Below are 26,059 nucleotides of genomic sequence, written 5' to 3'. Positions count from 1 at the left end.
CAGGCATGAGCTGGCCCCCACCCCAAGCCCAACGGCTTGCGAAACAGGCCATCTGCACTTTCTCGAAGATCAGCCCTTGGGTTGTGTTGCTGCACTTGGCATGGGTTCCTTCAAAGCAATTAAGCCGTTTTCTGCTGCCAATGCATCAGAGTACAAGGTGAGCCAAAAAGGTGGTTATTATCCAGGCAGGCCTTGGCAAACACCCAGGGTTACAGAAATATTATTACCTGCGAGCTTCAGAGAGAGAACCCAGGACACGTGAAGAAAGAAAGAAAGAAAGAAAGAGAGAGAGAGAGAGAGAGAAAGAGAGAGAGAGAGGGAGGGAGAGAAAGACAGAGATAGAGAGACAGAGACAGAGAGAAACAGACAGACTGACAGAGAGGGACAGAGAGACACAGAGAGAGAGACAGAGAAAGAAAGAAAGAAAGAAAGAAAGAAAGAAAGAAAGAAAGAAAGAGAAAGAAAGAAAAAGAAAGAAAGAGAAAGAAAGAAAAAGGAAGAAAAAAGATAGAGACAGAGAGAGACAGAGAAAGAAAGAAACAAAGAGAGAGAAAGAGAGAGAAAAAGAGAGAGACAGAGGAAGGAAGGAAGGCAGAGAGAGAGAAGAGAGAGAAAGACAGAGAGACAGAGAAAGAAAAAGAGAAAAGAGACAGAGGAAGGAAGACAGAGAGAGAGAGAGAGAAAGACAGACAGAGAAAGAGACAGACAGAGACACAGAGAGAGAAGGAAGGAAAGAAGGAAGGAAGGAAAGAAAGAAAGAAAGTGAGAGAGGGAGGGAGGGAGGGAGAGAGAAATAAAAGACAGAGATAGACAGAGACAGAGACAGAGAGAAACAGACAGACTGACAGAGGGGGACAGAGAGACACAGAGAGAGACAGAGACAGACAGAGAGAGAAGACAAAGAGGAAGAAAGAAAGAAAAAGGAAGAAAAAGATAGAGACAGAGAGACAAAGAAAGAAAGAAACAAAGAGAGAAAGAGAGAGACAGAGGAAGAAGGAAGACAGAGAGAGACAGAAAGAGAGAAAGACAGAGACAGAAACAAAGAGAGAAAGAGAAAAGAGAGACAGAGGAAGGAAGACAGAGAGAGACAGAAGAGAGAGAAAGACAGAGAGACAGAGAAAGAAAGAAAAAAAGAGAGAGAAAAAGAGAGACAGAGGAAGGAAGACAGAGAGAGAGAGAAAGAGAGAGAAAGACAGACAGAGAAAGAGACAGACAGAGACACAGAGAGAGAAGGAAGGAAAGAAGGAAGGAAGGAAAGAAAGAAAGAAAGTGAGAGAGGGAGGGAGGGAGGGAGAGAGAAATAAAAGACAGAGATAGACAGAGACAGAGACAGAGAGAAACAGACAGACTGACAGAGGGACAGAGAGACACAGAGAGACAGAGACAGACAGAGAGAGAAGACAAAGAGGAAGAAAGAAAGAAAAAGGAAGAAAAAGATAGAGACAGAGAGAGACAAAGAAAGAAAGAAACAAAGAGAAAGAGAGAAAAAGAGAGAGACAGAGGAAGAAGGAAGACAGAGAGAGACAGAAAGAGAGAAAGACAGAGAGACAGAAACAAAGAGAGAGAAAGAGAGAAAAAGAGAGAGACAGAGGAAGGAAGACAGAGAGAGACAGAAAGAGAAAGACAGAGAGACAGAGAGAGAAGGAAGGAAAGAAGGAAGGAAGGAAGGAAAGAAAAAGAAAGAAAGAAAAGAAAGAAAGAAAGAAAGAAAGGGACAGAGGGACAGAGACAGGAAGGAAGGAAGGAAGGAAGGAAGGAAGGAAGGAAGGAAGGAAGGAAGGAAGGAAGGAAGGTAGGTAGGTTGGTTTGGTAACAGTCCATCGGTGGCTTGCCAAAAGGGTGCCAATACTATAACGGGCTCGGGATGGGGGGGTGAAGTCGCTGTGCAAACCCAGCTACGCATTTGCATCCTGACATCTGAGGCAAGCGCAGTACGCAACGTTTTTGCAGCCTTCTCACGAATGACCCGATTTGCGCCTTGCCCTTCCTTCACCCTTCCCGAAAGGCAGAAACCAAGAGTTGAGGAAACCAATGACATCATTCTGTCAATGACTTTTATTCTTCCTTCATGCCACCCTGAGGCTAGAAAACGATACAAATACCTCATTCGGGGAGGGGGGGGGGGAGAGAAAAAAAAAGGGTGTTTTCCAATGGTGTGAACCATCCAACACTCATGATAGCGTATCAATTATCTGTGCCCTCGTATAAACCAGGGGTGGAAAACCATGGCACCCTTTATGACTTGTGGACTTCAACTCCCAGACTTCCTGAAGGAACTATGGCCCCTCCTTTATGACTTGTGGACTTCAACTCCCAGAATTCCTGAAGGAACTATGGCCCCTCCTTTATGACTTGTGGACTTCAACTCCCAGAATTCCTGAAGGAACTATGGACCCTCCTTTATGACTTGTGGACTTCAACTCCCAGAATTCCTGAAGGAACTATGGACCCTCCTTTATGACTTGTGGACTTCAACTCCCAGAATTCCTGAAGGAACTATGGACCCTCCTTTATGACTTGTGGACTTCAACTCCCAGAATTCCTGAGCCAGCATGGCTGGCTCAGGAATTCTGGGAGCTGAAGTCCACAAGTTATAAAGGGGCCATAGTTCCTCCCCGCTCAACATCTTATTCAAGCTAGCTGACTTGTGAGCTCCAGATCTAAGCAGGTCTAGGTTAACACGGTCAACAGCGAGGCTTTTTGGGTATTGTAGTCCAGCAAGAGATGGGTGTAGCTTGGAGTGGACTGCTCACACACATTCTGAGGTCCGTTGTCAGAAGCTGTTTGGGCAAAAAAGACTTTAAAAAAAAAAGAAAGAAATTGAAAGAATTCAGGAGCCTACCTGGCTAAGCATAACAAGGAAATTAAAAAAATAATAATGTAGTATTGACCATGGATTCATCCTGATTACGCACACCGATACAAAGAGCAAGCCCAGAAGCAGAGGAAGGGAAAAAAATAAGTTTGCAAGTGAAGGGAATATTCTGCCCGGGGAAACTTGCTTTTTTTCTCCCCCATGCTGAAGGCTGCCTTGTCTCCATAACTTGGGTCAAAGCTTCACCCGAAAGGCAAGAAGGAGGACATCCTGGTTTTTCTCCACAAAGGGCACTCGGGTGGTTTTGATTCCCGGACTTCAGCAGAAGAGACCTCCAAACTTTTGGGACAAGTTGAAAAGGCAAGAGTATAGTGAGAGAAGGACTTAGTACGTCTCTCGTTGTACCGAGCGAAGGGGAGACAAGCAGAAGCAGCTCAGTTTGGATTCAACGCAAAGAGGAAAAGTTGGGATTATAAGTCTCAGGGCACCTTCATTCTCTGGGCAAATTCTGCGTTATCGTGGCCCTTTGCCCTCATGAGCGTGGCAGCTGATCAGGGGGAGGGAGGGAAAAAAAAAAAGAGAAGCGAAAATCCAGGAATTGCAGTCAGTGTTAGCGACGCTTGAAGAAAAACAAAAAAAAAAAAGTGTTTCGAATCATCATCCGTTCCGCTCGCTTCTCTTGAAGAGTTGGGTCTTCCAAGCTGCCAGGTCGGGCTGCTCCACCAGAGGAAGAGAAGGGAGGCCTACCCCCCCCCCCATCCGCCTTAGGGTTTGGATTTGGCGATGGCCAAGCCGATCAGGCCCGCCAGACTGGCCGCTCCCAACGCCATGCCGCCCACGATCGCCATGCCAACCAAGCCATCTGTGGAGAGAACAAAAGTGGGGGGGGGGTTTTCGCGTCATCCTTGAGGGTCAGTTAAAGACGGACACGTTGAAGGGACTTTAGACCGCTGCATCCAAAGGAAGAGGGAGGGAGGCGCGAGACAAACCCATCACCGTGGCAACAAACTCATCTCCCATCGACTCGCCCCATCCCCATCTCTTCAAAGGAATAGTAGCCGCCACGCCTGCCTTCCTGAGGTCAACTAAAATCCCCTGGCCATCAATTAGAGCTTGGGTGGTTCCAGGGACACAAGATCGCTGAGCGATCTTCAAACATTAACTGCTGTGGAGTGTACAGGAGTGGCCAAAATTGTGGAAACATTTTTGGGAAGAGTGTATTTTTGAGATTTGATGGCTAATAACACCACTTTTTTTGGTGGGGGGGTTTCAAGATAATCATATTCCACTGCTGGAATGGCCTGGGAATAGCCCAGACTTTAACCCAATTGGAAATCGATGGAGCCGACGAAAGAAACTTGTTAGTCAGAAGCGACCCAGCAATAAAACCCAGTTAATAGAAACCATCATTCAATCTTGGTTTCACATGCTAACAGCTGCAGAACTAAGACTTGCTTCACTCCATGGGAAGACATCATAAGGCCGTAATTCATGCTAAAGATTACCCAATGAAGTATTCATTGGGTAATACATCATTTTTGTATATCTTGGTTTTTCTATGGTGATCATTTTTGTATATCTCGTTTTCTCTACGTGTTTCACTTTTCTTCTTTATATTGTAACCACTATTCTAATAGCAAATCCTTCATAAGTGTTATTGCATTAGATTCTTGATTAAATTATCTTTCCATGGATATATAATTTTATGGTGCTACTCCCCCAAAAAACCTGGTGTTATTAGCTAGTTTTAAAAAATACACTTTTCCCAAAAGGTTTCCACAATTTTGGCCACTACTGTATGTATGTATGTATGTATGCATGCATAAGTAGTCCTTAACTTATGATCACAGTTAAGCCCAAATTTCTGTTGCTAAGTGAAACCATTGAGTTTTGCTCCATTTTACAGAATAACAGAGTTGGAAGGGACCTTGGAGGTCTTCTAGTCCAACCCCCTGCTCAAGCAGGAAACCCTATCCCATTTCAGACAAATGGCTTTCCAAACTTTTCTTCAAAACCTCCTGTGTTGGGAGTACCCAGCACTTCTGGTGGCAAGCGGTTCCATTGTTCTCGCTGTCACTCTCCTTATTTCTAGGTCGCTTCTCTCTTACGACCTTTCTTGCCACGGTTGTTAAGCGAATCACTGCAGCTGTTTGGTTTTTTTTTTAAATTTGCATTTATATCCCGCCCTTCTCCGAAGACTCAGGGTGGCTTACACTATGTCAAGCAATAGTCTTCATCCATCTGTATATTATATACAAAGTCAACTTATTGCCCCCCAACAATCTGGGTCCTCATTTTACCTACCTTATAAAGGATGGAAGGCTGAGTCAACCTTGGACCTGGTGGGGCTTGAACCTGCAGTAATTGCAGGCAGCTGCTGTTAATAACAGACTGTCTTACCAGTCTGAGCCACAGAGGCCCTTTAACTTAGTAACAGAGGCCCTGTTAACTTAATAACACGGTTGTTAAGTGAATCTGGCTTTCCCACTTTCCCTTTGCTTGTCAGGTGGTCACAAAAGCTGATCACCGGACCCTGGAGCTCTGCAACCGACGTAAATACATGTCAGCTGCCAAGCATCTGAATTTTGATCATGTTGGTAACTAAAACCGTTGTTAAGTGTGAAAAACAGTCCTGAGTCACCTTTTTTTTTAATGCTGCTGTAATTTCGATCACTAAAAGAAGGGCTGTAAGTCAAGGACTTCCTGTATTTATGTACGTGTATATATGTGTGTATATATCCCGTTTCCCTGAAAATATTCCGAAAATAAGCCCTAGGCCCGTGATGCCACAGGTGGCACGCGTAGCCATATCAGTGGGCATGCCTGCTCAGCTACAGCGGGTATGCGCACGCCAGCCAGCTGATATTCGGGCCTTCTGGGCCCACCAGAAGTAGGAAAACAGGCTGTTTCTTGCCTCTGAAGGGCCTGCGGGGGATGGGGAAGACCCGTTTTTCCTTCTCACCTGGCCCCGGATCCTCTCTATGCATCTAGGGAGGGCAAAAACAGCCTTCCCCAGGACTTTTGGAGGCCCGAAATGGCCCGTTTCCCAACTTCCGGTTGGACAGGAAGTGACTTTTTTGCTGTCCCCAGCCTCCAGAGACTCCTAGAGAGGCTCTGGAGGCTGGGGACAGCAAAAAAAGTCACTTCCTGTCCAACCGGAAGTTGGAAAATGGGCCATTTGGGGCCTACGGAGGGCCTCCGAGGGAGTGGGGAAGACTGTTTTTGCCCTCCCCAGATGCATAGAGAGGACCTGGAGCCAGGCGAGAAAGAAAAATAGCCCTACCGAGCCATCGCGTGCCAGGAGCGGGGTGGGGGGAGAGCGGTTGTGCTCGCATGCGCAGGGCAGGGCACATAAAATTATGGGTGCACGTGCGCGAACATGCACGTGCACGAACCTTACCCCCACCCACCCCATCCTGGCACATGGCAAAAAGGTTAGCTATCACTGCCCTAGGCTATTTTATACACGTGTGCCTAATCCGATCCCCAAAATAAGCCGATCCCCAAAATAAGCCCTACTTTAGTCAGCTGGCTGCCCATTTTGTTGTTGAGATGCCGCGGCCGCGAGGCAAGGTGGGTGGGTGGATCTGCCCCACGTGCCCCACCCCACTTTACCTCAGGGTCCCAGCAGCCCAGGCCATCCATGCCCCGACACCTGCCTCGCGGTGTCGGGGCATGGATGTAGCTGCCAGTCTGCTTGCTCGCGGCTGCAACGGAGCAGGAGACTGAGTGGTGTTTTGGTGCCGCGGCCGTGAGGTGAGGTAAGTGTTGGGGTGTGGATGGCCTGGCTGCAGGAGCCCTGAGGTAAGCCAGTGCAGGGCACGTGGGGCAGCTCCACCCACACCTCGCCTTGTGGCAACAGCACCAGTGCGTCACTTGGCTTCCTACTCCGTTGCGGCTGCAAGCAAGGAGAAGTGAGCCTCCCATACGTGGGGAAAAAATAAGACACTCCTGAAAATCAGCCCTAGTGCTTATTTTGAGGCCCAAAAGAAAATAAGACCCGGTCTTATTTTGTATGTATGTATGTATGTATGCACGTATGTATGTATGTATGTATGTATGTATGTATGTATGTATGTATGTATATTTAAATAAAACCGGTTTGCTGAAAGTGTACCACCTCCCACTTTCATAGTTTTCTAAATAGAAACAGCACTCTTTAATCATCCAGGTTTGTTAAAAGCCAAGATTTCACTGGTCTGGGCATTTCCACTTCATGGTTAGGGTTAAATTAGTGCACGTTTTGGTCTCATAATTGCGAAGCTGTGCTTAGCTCAATTCTTTACAAACCAGGATAACCCAGAGGTTGATAAGGATAACGACAGATTGGGAAGGATCACATTAGCCGCTGTTCTTCTGACTGGGATCTAGTATAATCGATCTGAGCTACGATCGGCTTTCTCTACCCCACTTCTGCCCCCTAACCAGAGGTGGGTTACACATATTTTTACCACCGGTTTGCCGCGACCGCGCTCGCTTCGCTATGCCTTCCACGCATGTGCCTGGCCTTGAAAACATAGCTAAATAGGACGGCATAGCGTCAGGGCGGGTGGGCAGGACCACCCGCAACCTCTGCTACCGGTACGCCCGAACCGGCCCGAACCGACTGAATACCAGCACTGCCCCTAACCTTTCTGCATGGCTCTCTTGATCAGTTTTTCCATCTCCAAGGCTTGGGTGTTGCTCGGCTCAGTCTTCAACAGGCCCCGGATGTACTTCAGAGCCTTTTCATATTCCTGTCATGGAGAAAGAACGAACAGCAGTCATATCCCGATCCATCGTAGGAAAGAACGACAGAAGCAGATGGATCTCCTCAACTCCTAACAACAATTGGGGATGGGCACAGGTAGTCCTCGACGTACGACCGCAAGGGAGCCCAACATCTCTGTTGCTAAGTGAGGCATTTGTGAAGTGAGCTTTGCCCCATTTTACGACCTTTCTTGTCACAGTTATTAAGTGAACCGCCGCTGTTGTGAAGTTCCTAACATGGTGGTTAAGCGAATCTGGCTTCCCCGTTAACTTTACTGGTCAGGAGGTTACAAAAAGGCGATCATGTGACCTCGGGACGCGGCAACCATCATAAATATGAGTCAGTGGCCCAATGGGTCTGAATTTTGTTCATGTGGATGCGGGATCCCACAACAGTCGTTAAGTATGAAAATTGGTCCTGTCGCTTTTTTCAGGGCTGTGGTGACTTCAAAGAGTCACTCAATGAACTGTTGTAAGTCAAAGGCGATCTATACAAAGTTTTAGGACTGGAAGCTTATGAAGTCTTAGTTATGGTCAGAAAAAGAAAATAGTTCAGGAGCTATTCAAATAAATTTTTCTGCTGTTATTGCACATATGTTCCTCTTACTAGTATTTATCTCTTCCCACTTATTACTATAACCGTGTGCTTGTATCTTTCAATTTATATTGTTTTTACTTATTTCCTACTACGATTTGATAGCTTATTAGTAATCTTGACTATCACTAAGAGTTATATCTTTTTATTCTTGATGAATGCATTTTATTCTCCTTATGAACACTGAGAGCATATACACCAAAGACAAATTCCTTGTGTGTCCAATCACACTTGGCCAATAAAGAATTGAATTGAATTGAATTGAATTGAATTCTATTCTATTCTATTCTATTCTATTCTATTCTATTCTATTCTATTCTATTCTATTCTATTCGTCTCTAGATGACTTACCAGAAAATAGATAAACACAAATAAACTAAACACAAACACAATAAACACAAAAACAAAATGCACAGGTACCGTATATGTGGCACCTTGCTCAATAGTACTAACTGTGAGAGGGATCTTGGAGTCCTAGTGGACAACCATTTAGATATGAGCCAGCAGTGTGCAGCAGCTGCTAAAAAAGCCAACACAGTTCTAGGCTGCATAAACAGAGGGATAGAATCAAGATCACGCGAAGTGTTAATACCACTTTATAATGCCTTGGTAAGGCCACACTTGGAAGATTGCGTTCAGTTTTGGTCGCAACAATGTAAAAAAGATGTTGAGACTAGAAAGAGTGCAGAAAAGAGCAACAAAGATGATTAGGAAACTGGAGGCTAAAACATATGAAGAACGGTTGCAGGAACTGGGTATGTCTAGTTTAATGAAAAGAAGGACTAGGGGAGACATGATAGCAGAGTTCCAATATCTCAGGGGTGGCCACAAAGAAGAGGGAGTCAAACTATTCTCCAAAGCACCTGAGGGTAGAACAAGAAGCAATGGGTGGAAACTGATCAAGAAAAGAAGAAACTTAGAACTAAGGAGAAATTTCCTGACAGAACAATTAATAAGTGGAACAATTTGCCTGCAGAAGTTGTGAATGCTCCAACACTGGAAATTTTTAAGAAAATGTTGGATAACCATTTGTCTGAAATGATGTAGAGTTTCCTGCCTTGGCACGGGGTTGGACTAGAAGACCTCCAAGGTCCCTTCCAACTCTATTATTATGTTATTTTACAAATAAAATACATAAATTAAAATAAAAACATGGCAGCTGAGCTTTATAAAACATCTGTCAAGAAAGCCAAGGGACAGATTCTATTACACTTCTGGGGCTACGGATCTGAGGACAAAACCATATTTTTAGGGTTTTGAGAAAGGACAGCAGGTTAGCACTAACCTAACCCCAGGAGGAATGTCCCAAATATGCTTTTTTTTTTAAAAGATAACTGGACTTCCATCGTTTTTCCCTGAAGACGTTTCTCTTCTCTTCTCTTCATATTTCGCTTCTCTTCTGTCCCCTTCTGACAGAACTGAAGAAGCTTCTTGGATGGGAAGCGAAACGTTTTCCAGGAAAAACTAAAAAAGAAAAAACCAAATCCAGTTGCCTTTTGAAAAAGCTCCTTTGGGACAACCGTGACCTGGATGACTGAGAATCTCAGGAGGAATGATGTTCCATAGAGCAGGTGCCATGACAGAAAAGGCCCTTTTCCTGAGCCCTGCCAGCCGACATTCCTTAGCTGTCAGCCTCATGAGGAAGACCGATGTCGTGTCCCACTCCTCCACTGACGGCCGGGTCAGGGAAATCCGAATCAGGCGTGCCTCTGCAGCTCTGCCAAAGTCCTAGCAAAGTTCTCAAGGCAGGCAGGAGACCAGAAAGTGATTTCAGCAAGATAAGGTAGACTTTGCCTGACTCAGAGAATGCCAGAAAGCAGATCCTTTATATAGGCCATGGGGTGTGGCTCCATGACTCAGCACTTATCCCGGCCTGCCCCTCCCTTCCTTCTGTTGACGCCACTTATCAATTCTCCTGAAGCGAGGGTCACTCCAGTCTGCAGCTGTTGGTAATTGACCTTCCTCAGGCTCACATGCTGTGGGGGAGGGGGAGGGGTCTAGTTGCCCCGTTTGCCTGGGCATGGAGCCAGGGCTGGGGGCTGGAGGCGCTTCTTCTTCCTCAGCCTGTCTGGGCATGGAGCCAGGGCTGGGGCCGGGAGGCATACTAGGACATTCCTCAGCGTTCGGAAGCAGATAAGAAGGCCCCGGCTGTGGGGAAAGCGGACGAGGCACAACAACCATAAAGGGAGAACATGAGAAGATGAACTAATTCTATTCTATGTTACAGGTAGTCCTGGACTTAAAACAGTCAGTTTAGTGACTGTTCAAAGCTACAAAGGCATTGAAAAAAAGCGACTTATGACCATTTGTCATACTTATGACGGTTTGCAGCCTCCCTGCCATCAAGTGATCAGAATTCAAATTCAACTGACTCATATTTATGACGGTTGCGGTCTCCCAGGGTCACGCGATCGCTTTTTGTGACCTTCTGACAAGCAAAGTCAATGGGGAAGACAATTCCACTTAACCACCGTGGGACTAACTTAACATTTGCAGTGATTCACTTAATAACCGTGGCAAGGAAAGTCTTAAAATGGGGCAAAACTCACTTAAGCAATGTTTTGCTTAACCCACAGAAATTTTGGGCTCCGTTGTGGTCGTACATCGAGGATTTCTTATCCTTGTTGCTTATATTCATTTATTTTCATACAGATAGTCTTCCACTTATAGCCATTTGTTTAACATCTGTTTTCGAAGTTACGAAGGTGCTGAAAAAAGTGACATACATATATATATCGAGAACGACTAGCATGTATGTGCAACGGGAACCTTTATATATCGTAATGTCCACCTGGACAGGCAATCAAAATTCAGGAGCCTGGCATGTACCGTATTTTTTGGACTATAAGACGCACCTAAATTTAGAAGAGGCAAACAACAACAAAAACGTTTTCAGCCTCTGCGCGCCCCATTTTCGGCCCTTTTTTTTTGCCCTTTTCCAGCCTTTTTTTGGCTAGTTTTCAGGCCTTTTTTCACCCCGTATTTGAGGCTTTTTCAAGCCTGTTTTGGGGGCTTTTTTCAGCCCCTGTCTGAGGCTTTTTGGTCCATTTTTGAGGCTTTTTGAGGCCCATATTTGAGGCTCTTTCCGGCCTGTTTTGGGGGCTTTTTTCAGCCCATTTTTTTGTTTTGTTTTTTCCAGCCCATTTTAAGGCTTTTTTCAGGCCATTTTTGAAGCTTTTTTCAGCCCATTTTCGAGGCTTTTTTCGGTCTGTTTTTTCAGGAAAAAAAGTGGGTGGGTGGGCCCTCGGCAGTATTCGGTCTATAAGATGGACAGACATTTTTCACTCCCTTTTGGGAGACAAAAAAGTGCGTCTTACAGTCCGAAAAAAACCTGTATTTACGGCGATTGCTTCATCCCAGGGTCACACGCACTTTGTAAAATGGGGCAAAACTGCACTTAACCGACATCTCAGCCACAGAAGACGTGTGGTCGTAAGTCGAGGACTACCTGCACTGTTCACCTTAATAGAAACTTGCGAGTCTGAAAGTACAATTCTTCCGTCTCCTTAGCAGCCCGGGAAACGAGGGTGGATCCCTTTTCTGAGCCTTTCTCCACCCATTATACGGCCTCTCTTATCTGACCGTTTCCTAGGCAGCATTTCCTTGCCCCGTCGCTCAAGGCCATTCTCACCTCCCATTACAGGTAGAGACAATAGGGTAGAGGCGGTCCCCGTAAGTAGACAGGTATGGGGATTAAAAGGTCAAAAATCAACTTCACCTATCTTAATAGCTATGGACACATCCCAAGGAAGCTGTCCAATGTTACAGAGGGAGAACCCAAAGGTCCTTATTAAACACAACATAATTCTCCATTTTCGGGGGTCGGAATACCTCAAAATTAAATTCAGGTTAATCCTCAGCTTACGACCACAATTGAGCCCAAATTTTCCACCTCTAAGCAAGACTGTTGTTAGGTCAGTTTTACGGCCTTCCTTGCCACCGTTGTTCAGGGCATCGCTGCCATTCTTAGCAACACGGTTGGTCAGGGCATCGGGCTTCCTCCACTGACGCTGCTGGTCAGGAGGTCGCAAGCGGGAAATCGTATGACCCCGGGGAAACGGCAACCGTCATAAATGCATGTCGGTTGCCAAGCGTCCAAATGTTGGTCACGTGACACGCTGCAACAGTTGTAAAATGTGAAAAACGATCGTAAGTCACTTTTTCCAGTGCCACGGTGTCTTTGAAGGGTAGCAAAACAGAATAACAAGAGTCGGAAGGGACCTTTGGAGGTCTTCTTGTCCAACCCCCTGCTCGGGCAGGAAGACCAGGGCTGAAATCCAGCAGGATCTGAAAAGGTTTCTGGAGAACCGGTAGCGGAAATTTTGAGTAGTTCAGGGAACCGGCAAATGCCACCTCTGGCTGGCCCCAGAGTGGGGTGGGAATGGAGATTTTGCAATATCCTTCCCCCAGGATGGGGAGGGAATGGGGATTTTGCAGTACCCTTCCCCTGCCACGCCCACCAAGCCATGCCCACAAAACCGGTAGTAAAATAATTTGGACTTCACCACTGAGGAAGACCTATACCAGTGATGGCTAACCGTTTTGCCATCGCGTGCCAGGAGAGGGGGGGGCGGTGGGTCCGGAAGTTGGCAAATGGGCCGTTTTCGGGCTCCAGAGGACCTCCGGGGGGTGGGGAAGGGCCGTTTTTGCCCCCCCCCCCGCAACACCTAGAGGAGTTCTGGAGCCAGGTGAGAGAAAAAAACAGGCCTTTCACATCATCCTCCGAGGCCCTCCGGAGGCAGGAAACATCCTGTTTCTCTACTTCTGGTGGGTCCAGAAGGCCCAAAAATCAGCTGGCTGGCACGCACATGCGTGCCAGAGATGAGCTCGCATACCCAGTGATATGGCCACGCGTGCTACCTGTGGCACACATGTCACAGGTTCGCCGGCACGGACCTAAACCCATTATGGTGAACTTATGGCATGCACAGAGCCCTCTCTGTGGGCATGTACATCATCGCCAGCTGCTCCGCCAGCTTTTTCTGGTCTTTGTGAGCACTGTAGTACCAGAAAACAGCCTGAAAATGGCCCCAAAAAACCCAGCCTACAAACGGCTTGAAAACCGGTCCGGAAAATGGCCTCAAAACAGGCATTGTCGTGTCCAAGTTGTGACTTCAGCATTGGAGTCCGATATCAGCAAACTAGCTAAGACTTTGCTTGACTCAAGGTTGGAATGCCAAAAGCGTGGTTCCATGACTCAGCATTTATCCAGGCCTGCCCCACCCCTCCTTCTGCTGGTGTCGCCTCTCAGATCTCCGGAAGTGAGGGTCCTCCCACTCTCAATTGTCTTCAGCTAGATCTGCTGTCAGTAATTCCAGCACGTGGCTGGCTTCCTGCTCACACACTGTAGGAGTGAAGTTTATCGGGCTTGTCCGTTCACTCCTGGCATCCTCTCTGGGCATGGGACCAGGGCCAGGGGCTGGAGGCATGACAGGCCGTTCATCTTCATTATCAGACTCGGAGTCTGATAACAGGCCCGGTTGGAGATTGGAGGTGCCCGGCTGAGGAGAGGAGGGAGGACGAGTCACAACAGGCATGTGCGCGCCGGCCTGCTGGTCTTCGGGTTTCCAGGGCACATACACACACGTTTCAGTTTGGGCATTCAGTCCCAAAAAGATTCGCCATCACTGACCTATACCAATTCAAAATGGCTGTCCAAATCTCTTCTTAAAAACCTCCACCGTTGGAGCATTCACAGCTTCTAGAGGCAAGTCGTTCCACCGATTCATTGTTCTAAACGTCAGAAATTTTCGCATAATGGTTGTGTAAGGGCTTACAACCATCACTGTTGTGGGAACAAACAAGATGACGTTGGTCCAACGTGGCACTGCTGGAACAAAATCTTGGACTAGCCAGAACTTGGGGCTAGGAAGACTTCAAGGAAAGCATGGGTATGATACATCTGCAGATACCCTTCTCGACATGAGCTTTATAACACTTAATCTCTCCCCTGGTGTAGCCGACAAAGTGAGAAGAGCACATGGCTTAGAGGTTAATACATTTACCTAATACAGTAGTGATAGGTGGCTCAGGGGCTAGGACGTTGAGCTTGTCGATCTAAAAGTCGGCAGCTCAGGGTTCAAATCCCTAGTGCTGCCGTGTAACAGGATGAGCTCCCGTTACTTGTCCCAGCTTCTGCCAACCTAGCAGTTCAAAAAGAAAAAAAGGAGATATACAAAAATTATCACCATGTCAGTTAATACTTCGTTGGGTAACCGTTAGTATGAATTACGGCCTCACAACGTCTTCCCAATGGAGTGAACCAAGTCTTTTAGTTCTGCAGCTGTTATCATGTGAAACCAAGATTGAATGATGGTTTCTATTAACTGGGTTTTATTGCTGGGTCGCTTCTGACTAACAAGTTTCTTTAGTCGGCTCCCATCGATTTTCAACTGGGTTAAAGTCTGGGCTATTCCCAGGCCATTCCAGCAATGAAACTCTGGAGAACCTCGTGTTAAGAAGTGTTTTTTTCCCAGTGGGAACTGGCCTATCAGGGCAACCTAGTCTACCCAATTATGGGACAGGGCAAAGTGGTGTTATTAGCCATCAAACCTCAAAAATACACTTTTCCCAAAAAGGTTTCCACAATTTTGGCCACTACTGTATATGCAAGTAGCCCGATTCGAACCCCAGAAGGGTTATGGCTAGCTGATGAGAACTAAATAGCTTGAAATAGACCTACACTAATCTCCCTTTATTTCTTTGTCGGTAAACATAAATTCAACACAAATTTTTTTTAATTTTTTTTTTATATCCCGCCCTTCTCCGAAGACTCAGGGCGGCTTACAGTGTATAAGGCAATAGTCTCATTCTATTTGTATATTTACAAAGTCAACTTATTGCCCCCCCAACAATCTGGGTCCTCATTTTACCTACCTTATAAAGGACGGAAGGCTGAGTCAACCTTGGGCCGGGCTTGAACCTGCAGTAATTGCAGGCTATTGTGTTCTAATAACAGGCTCCTTACAGCCTGAGCTATTCCGGCAAAAAATGGTTTGTCGCGAAAGCGACTGCCTGTGAAGGCTTCTGGATTGGGGCTGAAAGGTGAAAAGCGGAAGCAGTTTGCCCTGTCCCATAATTGGGTAGACTAGGTTGCCCTAATAGGCCAGTTCCCACTGGGAAAAAAACACTTCTTAACACGAGGTTCTCCAGATGTTAACAGCTGCAGAAGGTTGGGAGCAATAACCCCAATATAGGAGGGAGAGCTGGTGCTTTTCTGCTTTGGACAACGAAGGCTGGCATCCAGATGTTTTTGATGCGTACTCACGGGAGGGGCAACAACTTCCAGAACATCCCATAACGTTTGTGAGCCGGAGTGGGTTCGATTTAATTCACCTCATCCCTGCAATCTTGACAGCTTATCTCTTGCGCCACACAGAAGCTTGTCCCCTTCCATTCCTGCTCGTAAGGCCGCATCGCGTATCCTACAGCTCAAGTGGGATTTCCTCTTGAGCAAACACGAGATTAGGAATGCACCGTACAGCCCAGCTGTGCTTTGCACAGATCCCTCCCTCCGACCCGAACTGGCTTCTTATCTGCACTGCTGCCTCGACAACACGCCCCGGAGGATCGAAGAGTTATGATCACGGCACTGTGGCAGTCCATAAAAAGCCCAGATAAGAGGATCGGCTAAGACAGATAAGGATGGCCAACACCCGGCTTTCCATGAAGTTTATGAAGCCGAGATTAGTCCTCAAGAGATAAAGCAAAGGCCAAGTGAACGGGAAGACATGGGGAGAGTCAACCCCACACACAGTCAAGGTTGGGGAAATAGTTATATCCCTCCCCCCCAGTTCCTCTTTCACAATCACACCACCTTCCAGAAGACCAGACAAAACAACAGGTGCTGTAGATCTTCACAAGGGCAGGAGATGGGGAAACTTATTTTCGAATGCCGAAGGAAGAAAAGTGTCGGTGGGAGTGGAATAGCTTTAAAAGACATCTGTTTTGAGGTTAAGGCTAAAAAACAAAATAAAGTCCAGAGGAAATATTAGTGTAACGCCTTAGTAAGATGCTTGCTTTGGAGTTTTTACTTGGAGTTGTGGGGGGGGGGGGTTGGAACGCTGACAACCACAGCTAGAGCACTGTATCCAGTTTTGGTCACCACACTATAAAAAAAGATGTGGAGACTCTAGAAAGAGTGCAGAGAAGAGCAACCAGGATGATTAGGGGACTGGAGGCTAAAACATACGAAAAACGGTTGCAGGAACTGGGCGTGGCTAGTCTAGTGACGAGAAGGACTAAGGGAAACATGGTAGCAGTCTTCCAATATTTGAGGGGCTGCCACAGAGAGGAGCGGGTGAAACTATTTTCCAAGGCACCTGAAGGCCAGACAAGGAATAATGGATGGAAGCTTACCAAGGAGAGATTCAACCTGGAAATAAGGAGAAATTTTCTGACCATGAGAACAATCAACCCATGGAACAGAAGTTGCCTCTGGAAGTTGTGGGAGCTTCATCCCTGGAGGCTTTCGAGAAGAGACTGCACTGCCATTTGTCAGAAATGGTGTAGGGCGGTGATGGTGAACCTATGGCACACGTGCCACAGGTGACACACGGAGCCGTATCTATGGGCACGTGTTACCCTAGCCAGCTGATTTTGGGACCTTCCCCATCCCCCCGGAGACTGGAAATAGCCCATTTCCAGACTTCCGGTGGGACCAGAAGGCCCGTTTTTTGCCCTCCCCAGGCTCCTAGAAAGTTTCTGGAGCCTGGGGAGCGTGAAAAATGGGCCTTCCAGTCCCACCGGAAGTCAGGAAACGGGCCATTTCTGGAGGGCCTCCAGGGGAGTCGGGAATGCAGTTTTCGCCCTCCCCAGGCTCCAAGAAAGCCTCTGGAGCCTGGGGAGGGCAAAAAACGGGCCTACCGGGCCTACTGTGCCATCGTGTGCCAAAAGCAGGGGGAGCGCATGCGTGCATGGGGGAGGCACATTGAATTATGGGTGTGGGCAAACGCGCACACGACCCCTCCGCTTTTGCCATGCGACAGCAAACAGGTTAGCCATCACTGGTATAGGGTCTCCTGCTTGGGTGGAAGGGTTGGACTAGATGACTTACAAGCTCCCGTCCAACTCTGTTAATCTGTAAATCTGTAAAACTTTTCCTTTTCTGCCTCAGTGAAACCTTTCCCAATGCAAACAGTTCCCAGGTCAGTCACTTAATTCAAAACCTATGTTAGCTTTTCCCTGAAGGCATTTGCCTAAACGCTAAAAGACTTTAGCCTGGATCAACCAGTCCATTTGGGGTTGTTTAAAATGACACAAATCGCTCTTGGAGAAAGCACTTGGCAGCAATTCCCAAAACACAATGTCATCCCAGGACAGGAAGAGAATATCAGAAAGACGCTTAAACCAGCAGTAGTCAACCTTTTTATACCTACCGCCCACTTTTGTATCTCTGTTAGTAGTAAAATTTTCTAACAGCCCACTGATTCCACAGTAATGCGCCGTGTATCGTCGTCTGCGCATGCCTCTCGCACATCATGGATTGGGTTTGGGGGGGGGCACCGGCTACCAGCTCTGCTTGTCTGTTACAGCTGGGTGGTGTGGGGGGAGATGCGCGAGCTATTCTGGGACGAGGCTCTTTTGTTTGTGGTTGCACTATAGCGCCATTTAGTTTCACTTACGTAAAGTGAACTAAACTTATGCGCGGGCGGTACAAATAGTATATTTTCAGAAATTTAAATTGTCACGGGGAATTTTATGAAAACCTAATGAAAATGTTTTTAAATAATGCTATGAAATTTTTTTTAAAAAGTCAATTAAATTTTTTAAAAAAGGAAAGTGCTTCAGTATCACACAAAACCCCTACTGCCCATCATGAAATCTGGAACGCCCACTAGTGGGCGGTAGGGACCAGGTTGAAACTGTCTCTATTTTAACTCCCTTGGATGTAACAGTACCAGAGTTGGAAGGGACCTTGGAGGTCATCTAGTCCAACCGCCTGCTCACGCAGGAGACCTCTGCACTAGGGATTCGAACCGCCTTTCTGATCGCCAAGCTCAGCGTCTTAGCCACTGAGCCACCTAGTCAGGCATAAGAAAGAGGGAATGGAAGTGCCATCCGGCTTTCGAGATCCTGTCACAGGCGGGGCCTTGACTTACGACCGCAATTCCACCCCAGCATTTCTGTTGATAAGGGAGACGTTTGCTAAGTGGGTTTTGCCCCGTTTTGACGACCTTTCTTGCCAACCGTTGTTAAGTGAACCATTGCAGTGGGTAAGTTCGTAAGCCAACTGTTAAGGGAATCTGGTTCCCCCATTGATTTTGCTCGTCAAAAGATTACCTTCTATCCGATCTAATTGGGATAAAAGAAATGGAAAGTGAAAAAGAACCAACTGTATGCCAGCTGATCACAAACAAATGACCTTCTCGGTCAACATGGACTGTTTGAGGGAGATCCAATCGTAGAGAGGATTTGAAAAAGAGAAGTAAGGATGTGGCCAGTCAAGCATCATTGAGCCGTGGTGGCACAATGGTTAGAAATGTAATATTGCGAGCTAACTCTGCCCACTGCCAGGAGTACAATCCTGACCGGCTCAAAGTTGACTCAGCTTTGCATCCTTCCGAGTTCGGTAAAATGAGGACCTAGGTGTGTGATGGCGAGCCTATGGCACAAGTGCCAGAAGTGGCACACAGTCCTCTCTGTGGGCACGCGCAACGTTGCCAGCTGCTTTTATGGTTTCTGTTGTGGTCCATCAGCAGTCTATGGAATCGGGCAGCGATGAGGCTGAGGTGAGGTCAGGACCGTCAGGAAGTGAGGTGCGGACTCCAGAGACTCATAGTAGTGAGGCAGAGGAACAGGAGGAACCTGTTCCTAATGGACGCATGAGAAGAGCTGCCAGAAGGCAAGAGCAGCTCAAGCAGAGAGGACGACTCGGGAGTAGGGCCAAGAGATGATTGGCCCCTCCCGTCAGGCTTAAAACAGACCAGCACTGGTGTTTCAGCTTTGTCGGAAAACAACGTTGTAGCTGTGTTTTCTGCTCCGTCTTCTGCTTTGTGTACGTCTCTGTTTTTGTGGCTTCTGGTCGTTTGCCAGGAAGGGCCTTTGGCAGTTTGCCTAATTGGACTAAGGTTTGTGAGATAACTGAGGAATTTGTGTTGGGAGGCACTTGTTTTACTTTGAGTTGAATGATGCTGGGAATGAAATAATTCCCAGCTGTTCGAATAAAGTTTGTTTTTCCACGGACTAAGTTTAGTTGGGCCTACTTGGGCCTGGGTCACAACAGTTTCTGGCGCTGTGTTCCGGTTTGGGCACTTGGTGCCAAAAAAGTTCACCATCACTGACCTAGATTGTTGGGGGCAATACACTGACTCTGTAAACTGCTTAGAGCAGGGGTGTCAAACACAAGGCGGGCCAGATCCAGCCCGTGATGTGGTCGGATCCTGCTTGTGGGGCCGTCCTGGAATATGTAAGGGGCCAGCCCACATTGCTTCAGCCTGGTCTACCCAATGCGGCTTCGGCCTGGTCTATCCAATGCGAAGAGGAAACATCAGGCCAGCGTGGCTTCGGCCCGGTCTACCCAGTGTGAAGAGGAAACACACTAGGAGTTTGGGGAATGACGTAAAGCTGGCCACGCCCACCCAGTCGGCCACACCCAACCGGTCAGCTACATCCTACCGCCCACCCACTCCCCGAGGTCAACCACAGCCCTGATGTGGCCCTCAAAGAAATTGAGTTTGACACAGGGGTGAAATGCTCCCAGTTCGGACTGGATCACACGATCGGTAACAATGGTGGTGGGTGGTTTGGAAAACCGGTAGCAAAAATCCCTGCCCCCCACTCCCATGCCCAGCTGAGCCATGCTATCATCAGAGGAGCTTTTTTTAACTTTTAAAAGCATTTTTCTTCGGCCGAAAAAATGCTTTTAAAAGTAAAAAAAAAAAAAGCCTCTGATGATCGCGCGGCTCAACTGGGATCGTCAAAGGCTTTTAAAACCTCTTCGGCCGAAGAGGTGGTCAAAAAAAATTCTTTTAAAAGGCTCCTCTGACGATCCCAGCTGAGTTGCCTGATCGTCAGACGCTTTTAAAAGCATTTTTTTACAACCTGTTCGGCCGAAGAGGTTGTAGAAAAAAATGCTTTTAAAAGTAAAAAAAAAAAGTTGGCCACGCCCACCCAGTCACATTACCCCCTCCCACCAAGCCACACCCACAGAACTGGTAGTAAGAAATTTTACATTTCACCCCTGCTTTGACACCCCTGGCTTAGAGAGATCTGTGAAGCTGCTGATTCAGTTCTACAGAGGAATTATTGAGTCTGTCATTTGCACCCCTATAACTGTCTGGTTCGGTTCTGCAACCCAACAAGAAAAACACAGATTTCAGAGGATAATTAGAACTGCAGAAAAAATAATTGCTACCAACCTGCCTTCCATTGAGGACCTGTATACTGCACGAATCAAGAAGAGGGCCATGAAAATATTTACAGATCCCTCGCATCCAGGACATAAACTGTTTCAACTCCTACCCTCAAAACGACGCTATAGAGCACTGCACACCAAAACAACTAGACACAAGAACAATTTTTTCCCGAAGGCCATCATTCTGCTAAACAAATAATTCCCTCAACACTGTCAAACTATTTACTAAATCTGCACTACTATTAATCTTCTCATCGTTCCCATCACCAATCTCTTTCCACTTATGACTGTATGACTGTAACTTTGTTGCTTGCAATCCTTGTGATTTATATTGATATATTGACCATCATTTGTGTTGTAAATGTTGTACCTTGATGAAGGTATCTTTTCTTTTATGTACACTGAGAGCATATGCACCAAGACAAATTCCTTGTGTGTCCAATCACACTTGGCCAATAAAAATTCTATTCTATTCTATTCTATTCTATTCTATTCTATTCTATTCTATTCTATTCTATTCTATTCTATAAGAGTAAACACTGTTGCCACTGCTATTCCAAAGCTACTTTTTTCCCCAAAAGGCAACTAAATTTCCTTGTGTTCCCCCCCCCCCTTTGAAAAGCCTTTCGCTTCTCATCCAAGAAAGCTTCTTCTGCCAGCCGGGCATCTCACTCGTGTCCTTATAAATGCTCAACATCGAATTCCTCTTTTTTTTAAGGGAATATGATTTCTTCCGGCTTGTAATCCCAAACTGCCGTGATTTCAGTCTGATGACAACTGATCGATGATGTTCAGAACAGCCGGATCTAGAAACTAATCCAGAAATAGCGGCAAGCAAGGGAAACAAGAGAGGGCAGCTATCCACAAGCTCACCTTCAGCCGGTAATTGGCTACTGCGAGGTAGAACACGTAGTCCCGTTGTTCTTCCTTGTTCCCTTTGGGCAACAGTTCTAAAATAAATAAATAAGTAAGTAAGTAAGTTAGTAATTTTGGAGGTTTGATGGCTAATAACACCACTTTTTTGGAGGAGTTTCAAGATAATCCTATTCTACTGCTGGAATGGCCTGGGAATAGCCCAGACTTTAACCCAATTGAAAATTGATGGACCCGACGAAAGAAACTTGTTAGTCAGAGGAGACCCAGCAATAAAACCCAGTTAATAGAACCAATCATTCAATCTTGGTTTCACATGATAACAGCTGCAGAACTAAAAGACTTGGTTGACTCCATCAGAAGACGTCAGGCCGTAATTCATGCTAAAGGTTACCCTTTACATGTTAAAGGTTACTTGACCGACTTGAACATTGGGCGCTATCTAACAAAATGAAATTTAACAGTGAAAAAAGTAAGGTTCTACATTTAGGCAAAAAAAAAAAAATATGCACAGGTACCATATATGTGGTACCTTGCTCAATAGTAGTAACTGTGAGAGGGATCTTGGAGTCCTAGTGGACAACCATTTAGATATAAGCCAGCAGTGTACAGCAGCTGCCAAAAAAGCCAACACAGTTCTGGGCTGCATAAACAGAGGGATAGTATCAAGATCATGTGAAGTGTTAGTGCCACTTCATAATGCCTTGGTAAGGCCACACTTGGAATATTGCATTCAGTTTTGGTCGCCACGATGTAAAAAAGATATTGAGACTCTAGAAAGAGTGCGGAGAAGAGCAACAAAGATGATTAGGGGACTGCAGGCTAAAACATATGAAGAACGGTTGCAGGAACTGGGCATGTCTAGTTTAATGAAAAGAAGGACTAGGGGAGACATGATAGCTGTGTTCCAATATCTCAGGGGTTGCCACAAAGAAGACGGAGTCGGGCTGTTCTCCAAAGCACCTGAGGGTAGAACAAGAAGCAATGGGTGGAAACTGATCAAAGAAAGAAGCAACTTAGAACTAAGGAGAAATTTCCTGACAGTTAAAACAATTAATCAGTGGAACAACTTATAACCAGAAGTTATACTCCAATACTGGAAGTTTTTAAGAAGATGTTGCATAAATATCTTCCTGAAGTGGAGTAGGGTTTCCTGCCTGGGCAGGGGGTTGGACTAGAAGTCCTCCAAGGTCCCTTCCAACTCTGTTATTATGAAATTACCCAATGAAGTATTTAGTACCATTAGTATTATTAATTTTAATGGGGTTTTATATGGTTTTTTATGTATTTTTATATTATGGGCCAAATTGAATAGGTTTTTTAAAATTGGTTTTAATTGTAATGTTATTTACTGTTGTTTTTAGCTGGCTGTAAACCGGCCTGAGTCCTTCGGGAGAAGGGAGGTATAGAAATTAAATAATAATAATAATAATAATAATAATAATAATAATAATAATTATTATTATTATTATTATTATTATTATTATTATTATTATTATTATTATTATTGACATGGTGATCATTTTTGTATATCTCATTTTTTCTATGGTGATCATTTCTGTATTCTCATATTTTCTATTTGTTTCACTTTTGTTCTTTATACCGTAACTGCTACTCTAATAGCAAATCCTTCATAAAAGTTTTTGCGTTACATTCTTGATTAAATTATCTTTCCATGGATATATGCTGTATTTTTTGGAGTATAAGACACATTTTTCCCCCCCAAACAAGAGGGTGAAAATCTGGGTGTTTCTTATACTCCGAATGTAGCCCACGCAGCTTCTCAAATGGAGGTTTCAGAGGCTGAATGAAGCTTCAGAAAAGAAGCCCCCAAACTGAGCTTCAGAGGCTTTTTTTTCTGAAGTTCTGTTTTGGCGGCTTTCAGCGGCAGAAAAAAGTTTTTTTCCGAAACAGTTTCAGAGGCAGGGAAAAAAAGCAAAAAAAAAAAAAAAAGCAAGGCACAGAGCTCACAACCAAGGAACCTGTTGCTAAAATTCACCTCTGAGAACAGCTGACTGGGGGTATTCCGGGAGGCCCATCCACCTGCCAATCAGCTTTTTTCTTATTTTCCTCTCCAAAAACTAAGGTGTGTCTTATACTCCGGTGTGTCTTATACTCTGAAAAATACAATAATTTTAGGGTACTACTCCTCCCAAAAGTGGTGTTGTTAGCTAGTTTTAGAAAATACACTTTTCCCAAAAGGTTTCCACAATTTTGGCAACTGCTATAGTTCTGCAGAGCAAATTCACCATGAATATGTGATGTAAATGTAATACGCAGCGAATACGAAACGAATTCAAGAGCAAGCAATTAGTAAGCTGCAGGTGTTCTGAACAGTTGCCACAATAATGTATTAGTCTATTTTTCTAATCCTGGCCTTTATTACTTTAACTCAAGGTGGAAAACATAGATACTACTACTTCTTCCTTCTGTTGTTCCTCACAATTAATCTGTGAGGTGTGTTGGGCTGAGAGTGTGTAATTGGCCCAAAATCACCCAGCTAGCTTTCATGCCAAAGGTGAGACTAGAACTCACATTCTCCTGGTGATTGGCCCAAAGTCACCCAGTCAGCTTTCATCCCTAAAGTGGGATTAGAACTCACAGTCTCCTGGTGATTGGACCAAAATCATTTAGCCAGTTTTCATGCCTAAATTCTCATTGTGCCCAGAGAGAGAAATATCTGCCTCTGCCTAGGATCGAATTCACCTGTATATAGTCCCAAAATTAACATGGTCATTTGATATTAATTAATTAATTAATTGATAATTATCAATTACAGCACCACAAAAAACAGATTAGGAACACAAGTTAAAATAGGGGAAAAAATGGTAAGTGAACACCTGTCTACTCTAGACAAGTTCAAATCACCAGGACCGGATGGATTACACCCCAAGGTTCTGAAGGAACTGGCAGATAAGATCTCAGAACCACTGAACTATATCTTTCAAAGATCCTGGAGCACAGGGGAACTGCCAGAGGACTGGAAAAGAGCTGATGTAGTTCCCATCTTCAAAAAAGGAAAAAAAAACAGATCCAGGAAACTACAGACCTATCAACCTGACCTCAATACCAGGGAAGATGCTGGAAAAGATAATCAAGCAACGAATTATTGAACACCTAGAAGCAAACAAAGTAATAATCAAAAGCCAACATGGGTTTGTCAAAAACAGATCATGCCAGACTAATCTCATTGCATTCTTTGACAAAGTGACAGAATTAGTGGACCAGAGGAATGCTGTCGATATAATTTACTTGGACTTCAGTAAAGCATTTGATAAAGTAGACCATAACCTACTACTAGATAAAGTAGAAAAATGTGGGTTAGACAGCACCACCACCAGATGGATTCGTAACTGGCTAACCAACCGCACTCAATGTGTAGTCCTCAATGGAACTACAGTGGGGTAAAAAAGTATTTAGTCAGCCACCAGTTGTGCAAGTTCTCCCACTGAAAAAGATGAGAGAGGCCTGTAATGTCATCATAGGTATACCTCAACTAGGAGAGACAACATGAGAAAACACATCCAGAAAATCACATTGTCTGATTTGAAACAAATTTATTTGCAAATTATGGTGGAAAATAAGTATTTGGTCACCAACAAACAAGCAAGATTTCTGGCTCTCACAGACCTGTAACTTCTACTTTAAGAGGCTCCTCTGTTCTCCACTCATTACCTGTATTAATGGTACCTGTTTGAACTTGTTATCAGTATAAAAGACACCTGTCCACAACCTCAAACAGTCACACTCCAAACTCCACTATGGTGAAGACCAAAGAGCTGTAGAAGGACACCAGAAACAAAATTGTAGACCTGCACCAGGCTGGGAAGACTGAATCTGCAACAGGCAAGCAGCTTGGTGTGAAGAAATCAACTGTGGGAGGAATAATTAGAAAATGGAAGACATACAAGACCACTCATAATCTCCCTCGATCTGGGGCTCCATGCAAGATCTCACCCTGTGGGGTCAAAATGATCACAAGAACGGTCAGCAAATATCCCAGAACCACACGGGGGGACCTAGTGAATGACCTGCAGAGAGCTGGGACCAACGTAACAAAGGCTACCATCAGTAACACACTACACCGCCAGGGACTCAGATCCTGCAGTGCCAGACATGTCCCTCTGCTTAAGCCAGTACATGTCCGTCTGAAGTTTGCATTTGCAGAGAGCATTTGGATGATGCAGAAGAGGATTGGGAGAATGTCATATGGTCAGATGAAACCAAAGTAGAAATGTTTGGTAGAAACTCAACTCGTCGTGTTTGGAGGAGAGAGAATGCTGAGTTGCATCCAAAGAACACCATACCTACTGTGAAGCATGGGGGTGGCAACATCATGCTGTGGGGCTGTTTCTCTGCAAAGGGACCAGGACGACTGATCCGTGTAAAGGAAAGAATGAATGGGCCATGTATCGTGAGATTTTGAGTGCAAACCTCCTTCCATCAGCAAGGGCACTGAATATGAAACCTGGCTGGGTCTTTCAGCATGACAATGATCCTAAACACACTGCCTGGGCAATGAAGGAGTGGCTCCGTAAGAAGCATTTCAAGGTCCTGGAGTGGCCTAGCCAGTCACCAGATCTCAACCCCATAGAAAACCTTTGGAGGGAGTTGAAAGTCCGTGTTGCCCAGCGACAGCCCCAAAACATCACTGCTCTAGAGGAGATCTGCA

General features: G+C 45.5%; 1 protein-coding gene across 1 annotated transcript in view; it reads right to left on the bottom strand.

The window, feature by feature from the left end:
* Window positions 1–2,746: 2,746 nt before the first annotated feature.
* Window positions 2,747–26,059, bottom strand: part of FIS1 (fission, mitochondrial 1) — a 39,363-nt gene continuing 16,050 nt past the window's right edge. Inside the window, exons 3-5 of the mRNA XM_058182114.1 lie at window positions 21,388–21,464; window positions 7,446–7,551; window positions 2,747–3,677 (exon numbers count right to left, since the gene is read on the bottom strand). Of these exons, the coding sequence (XP_058038097.1) occupies window positions 3,580–3,677; window positions 7,446–7,551; window positions 21,388–21,464 (281 nt within the window). The 3' untranslated portion in view covers window positions 2,747–3,579. The remainder of the gene's footprint in view (window positions 3,678–7,445; window positions 7,552–21,387; window positions 21,465–26,059) is intronic.

The sequence above is a fragment of the Ahaetulla prasina genome, chromosome 4, assembly GCF_028640845.1.
Source record: "Ahaetulla prasina isolate Xishuangbanna chromosome 4, ASM2864084v1, whole genome shotgun sequence".
NCBI classification, from domain to species: domain Eukaryota; kingdom Metazoa; phylum Chordata; class Lepidosauria; order Squamata; family Colubridae; genus Ahaetulla; species Ahaetulla prasina.
The sequence above is the reverse complement of the archived record's forward strand: the minus strand, read 5'-3'. Positions and strand labels throughout refer to the sequence as shown.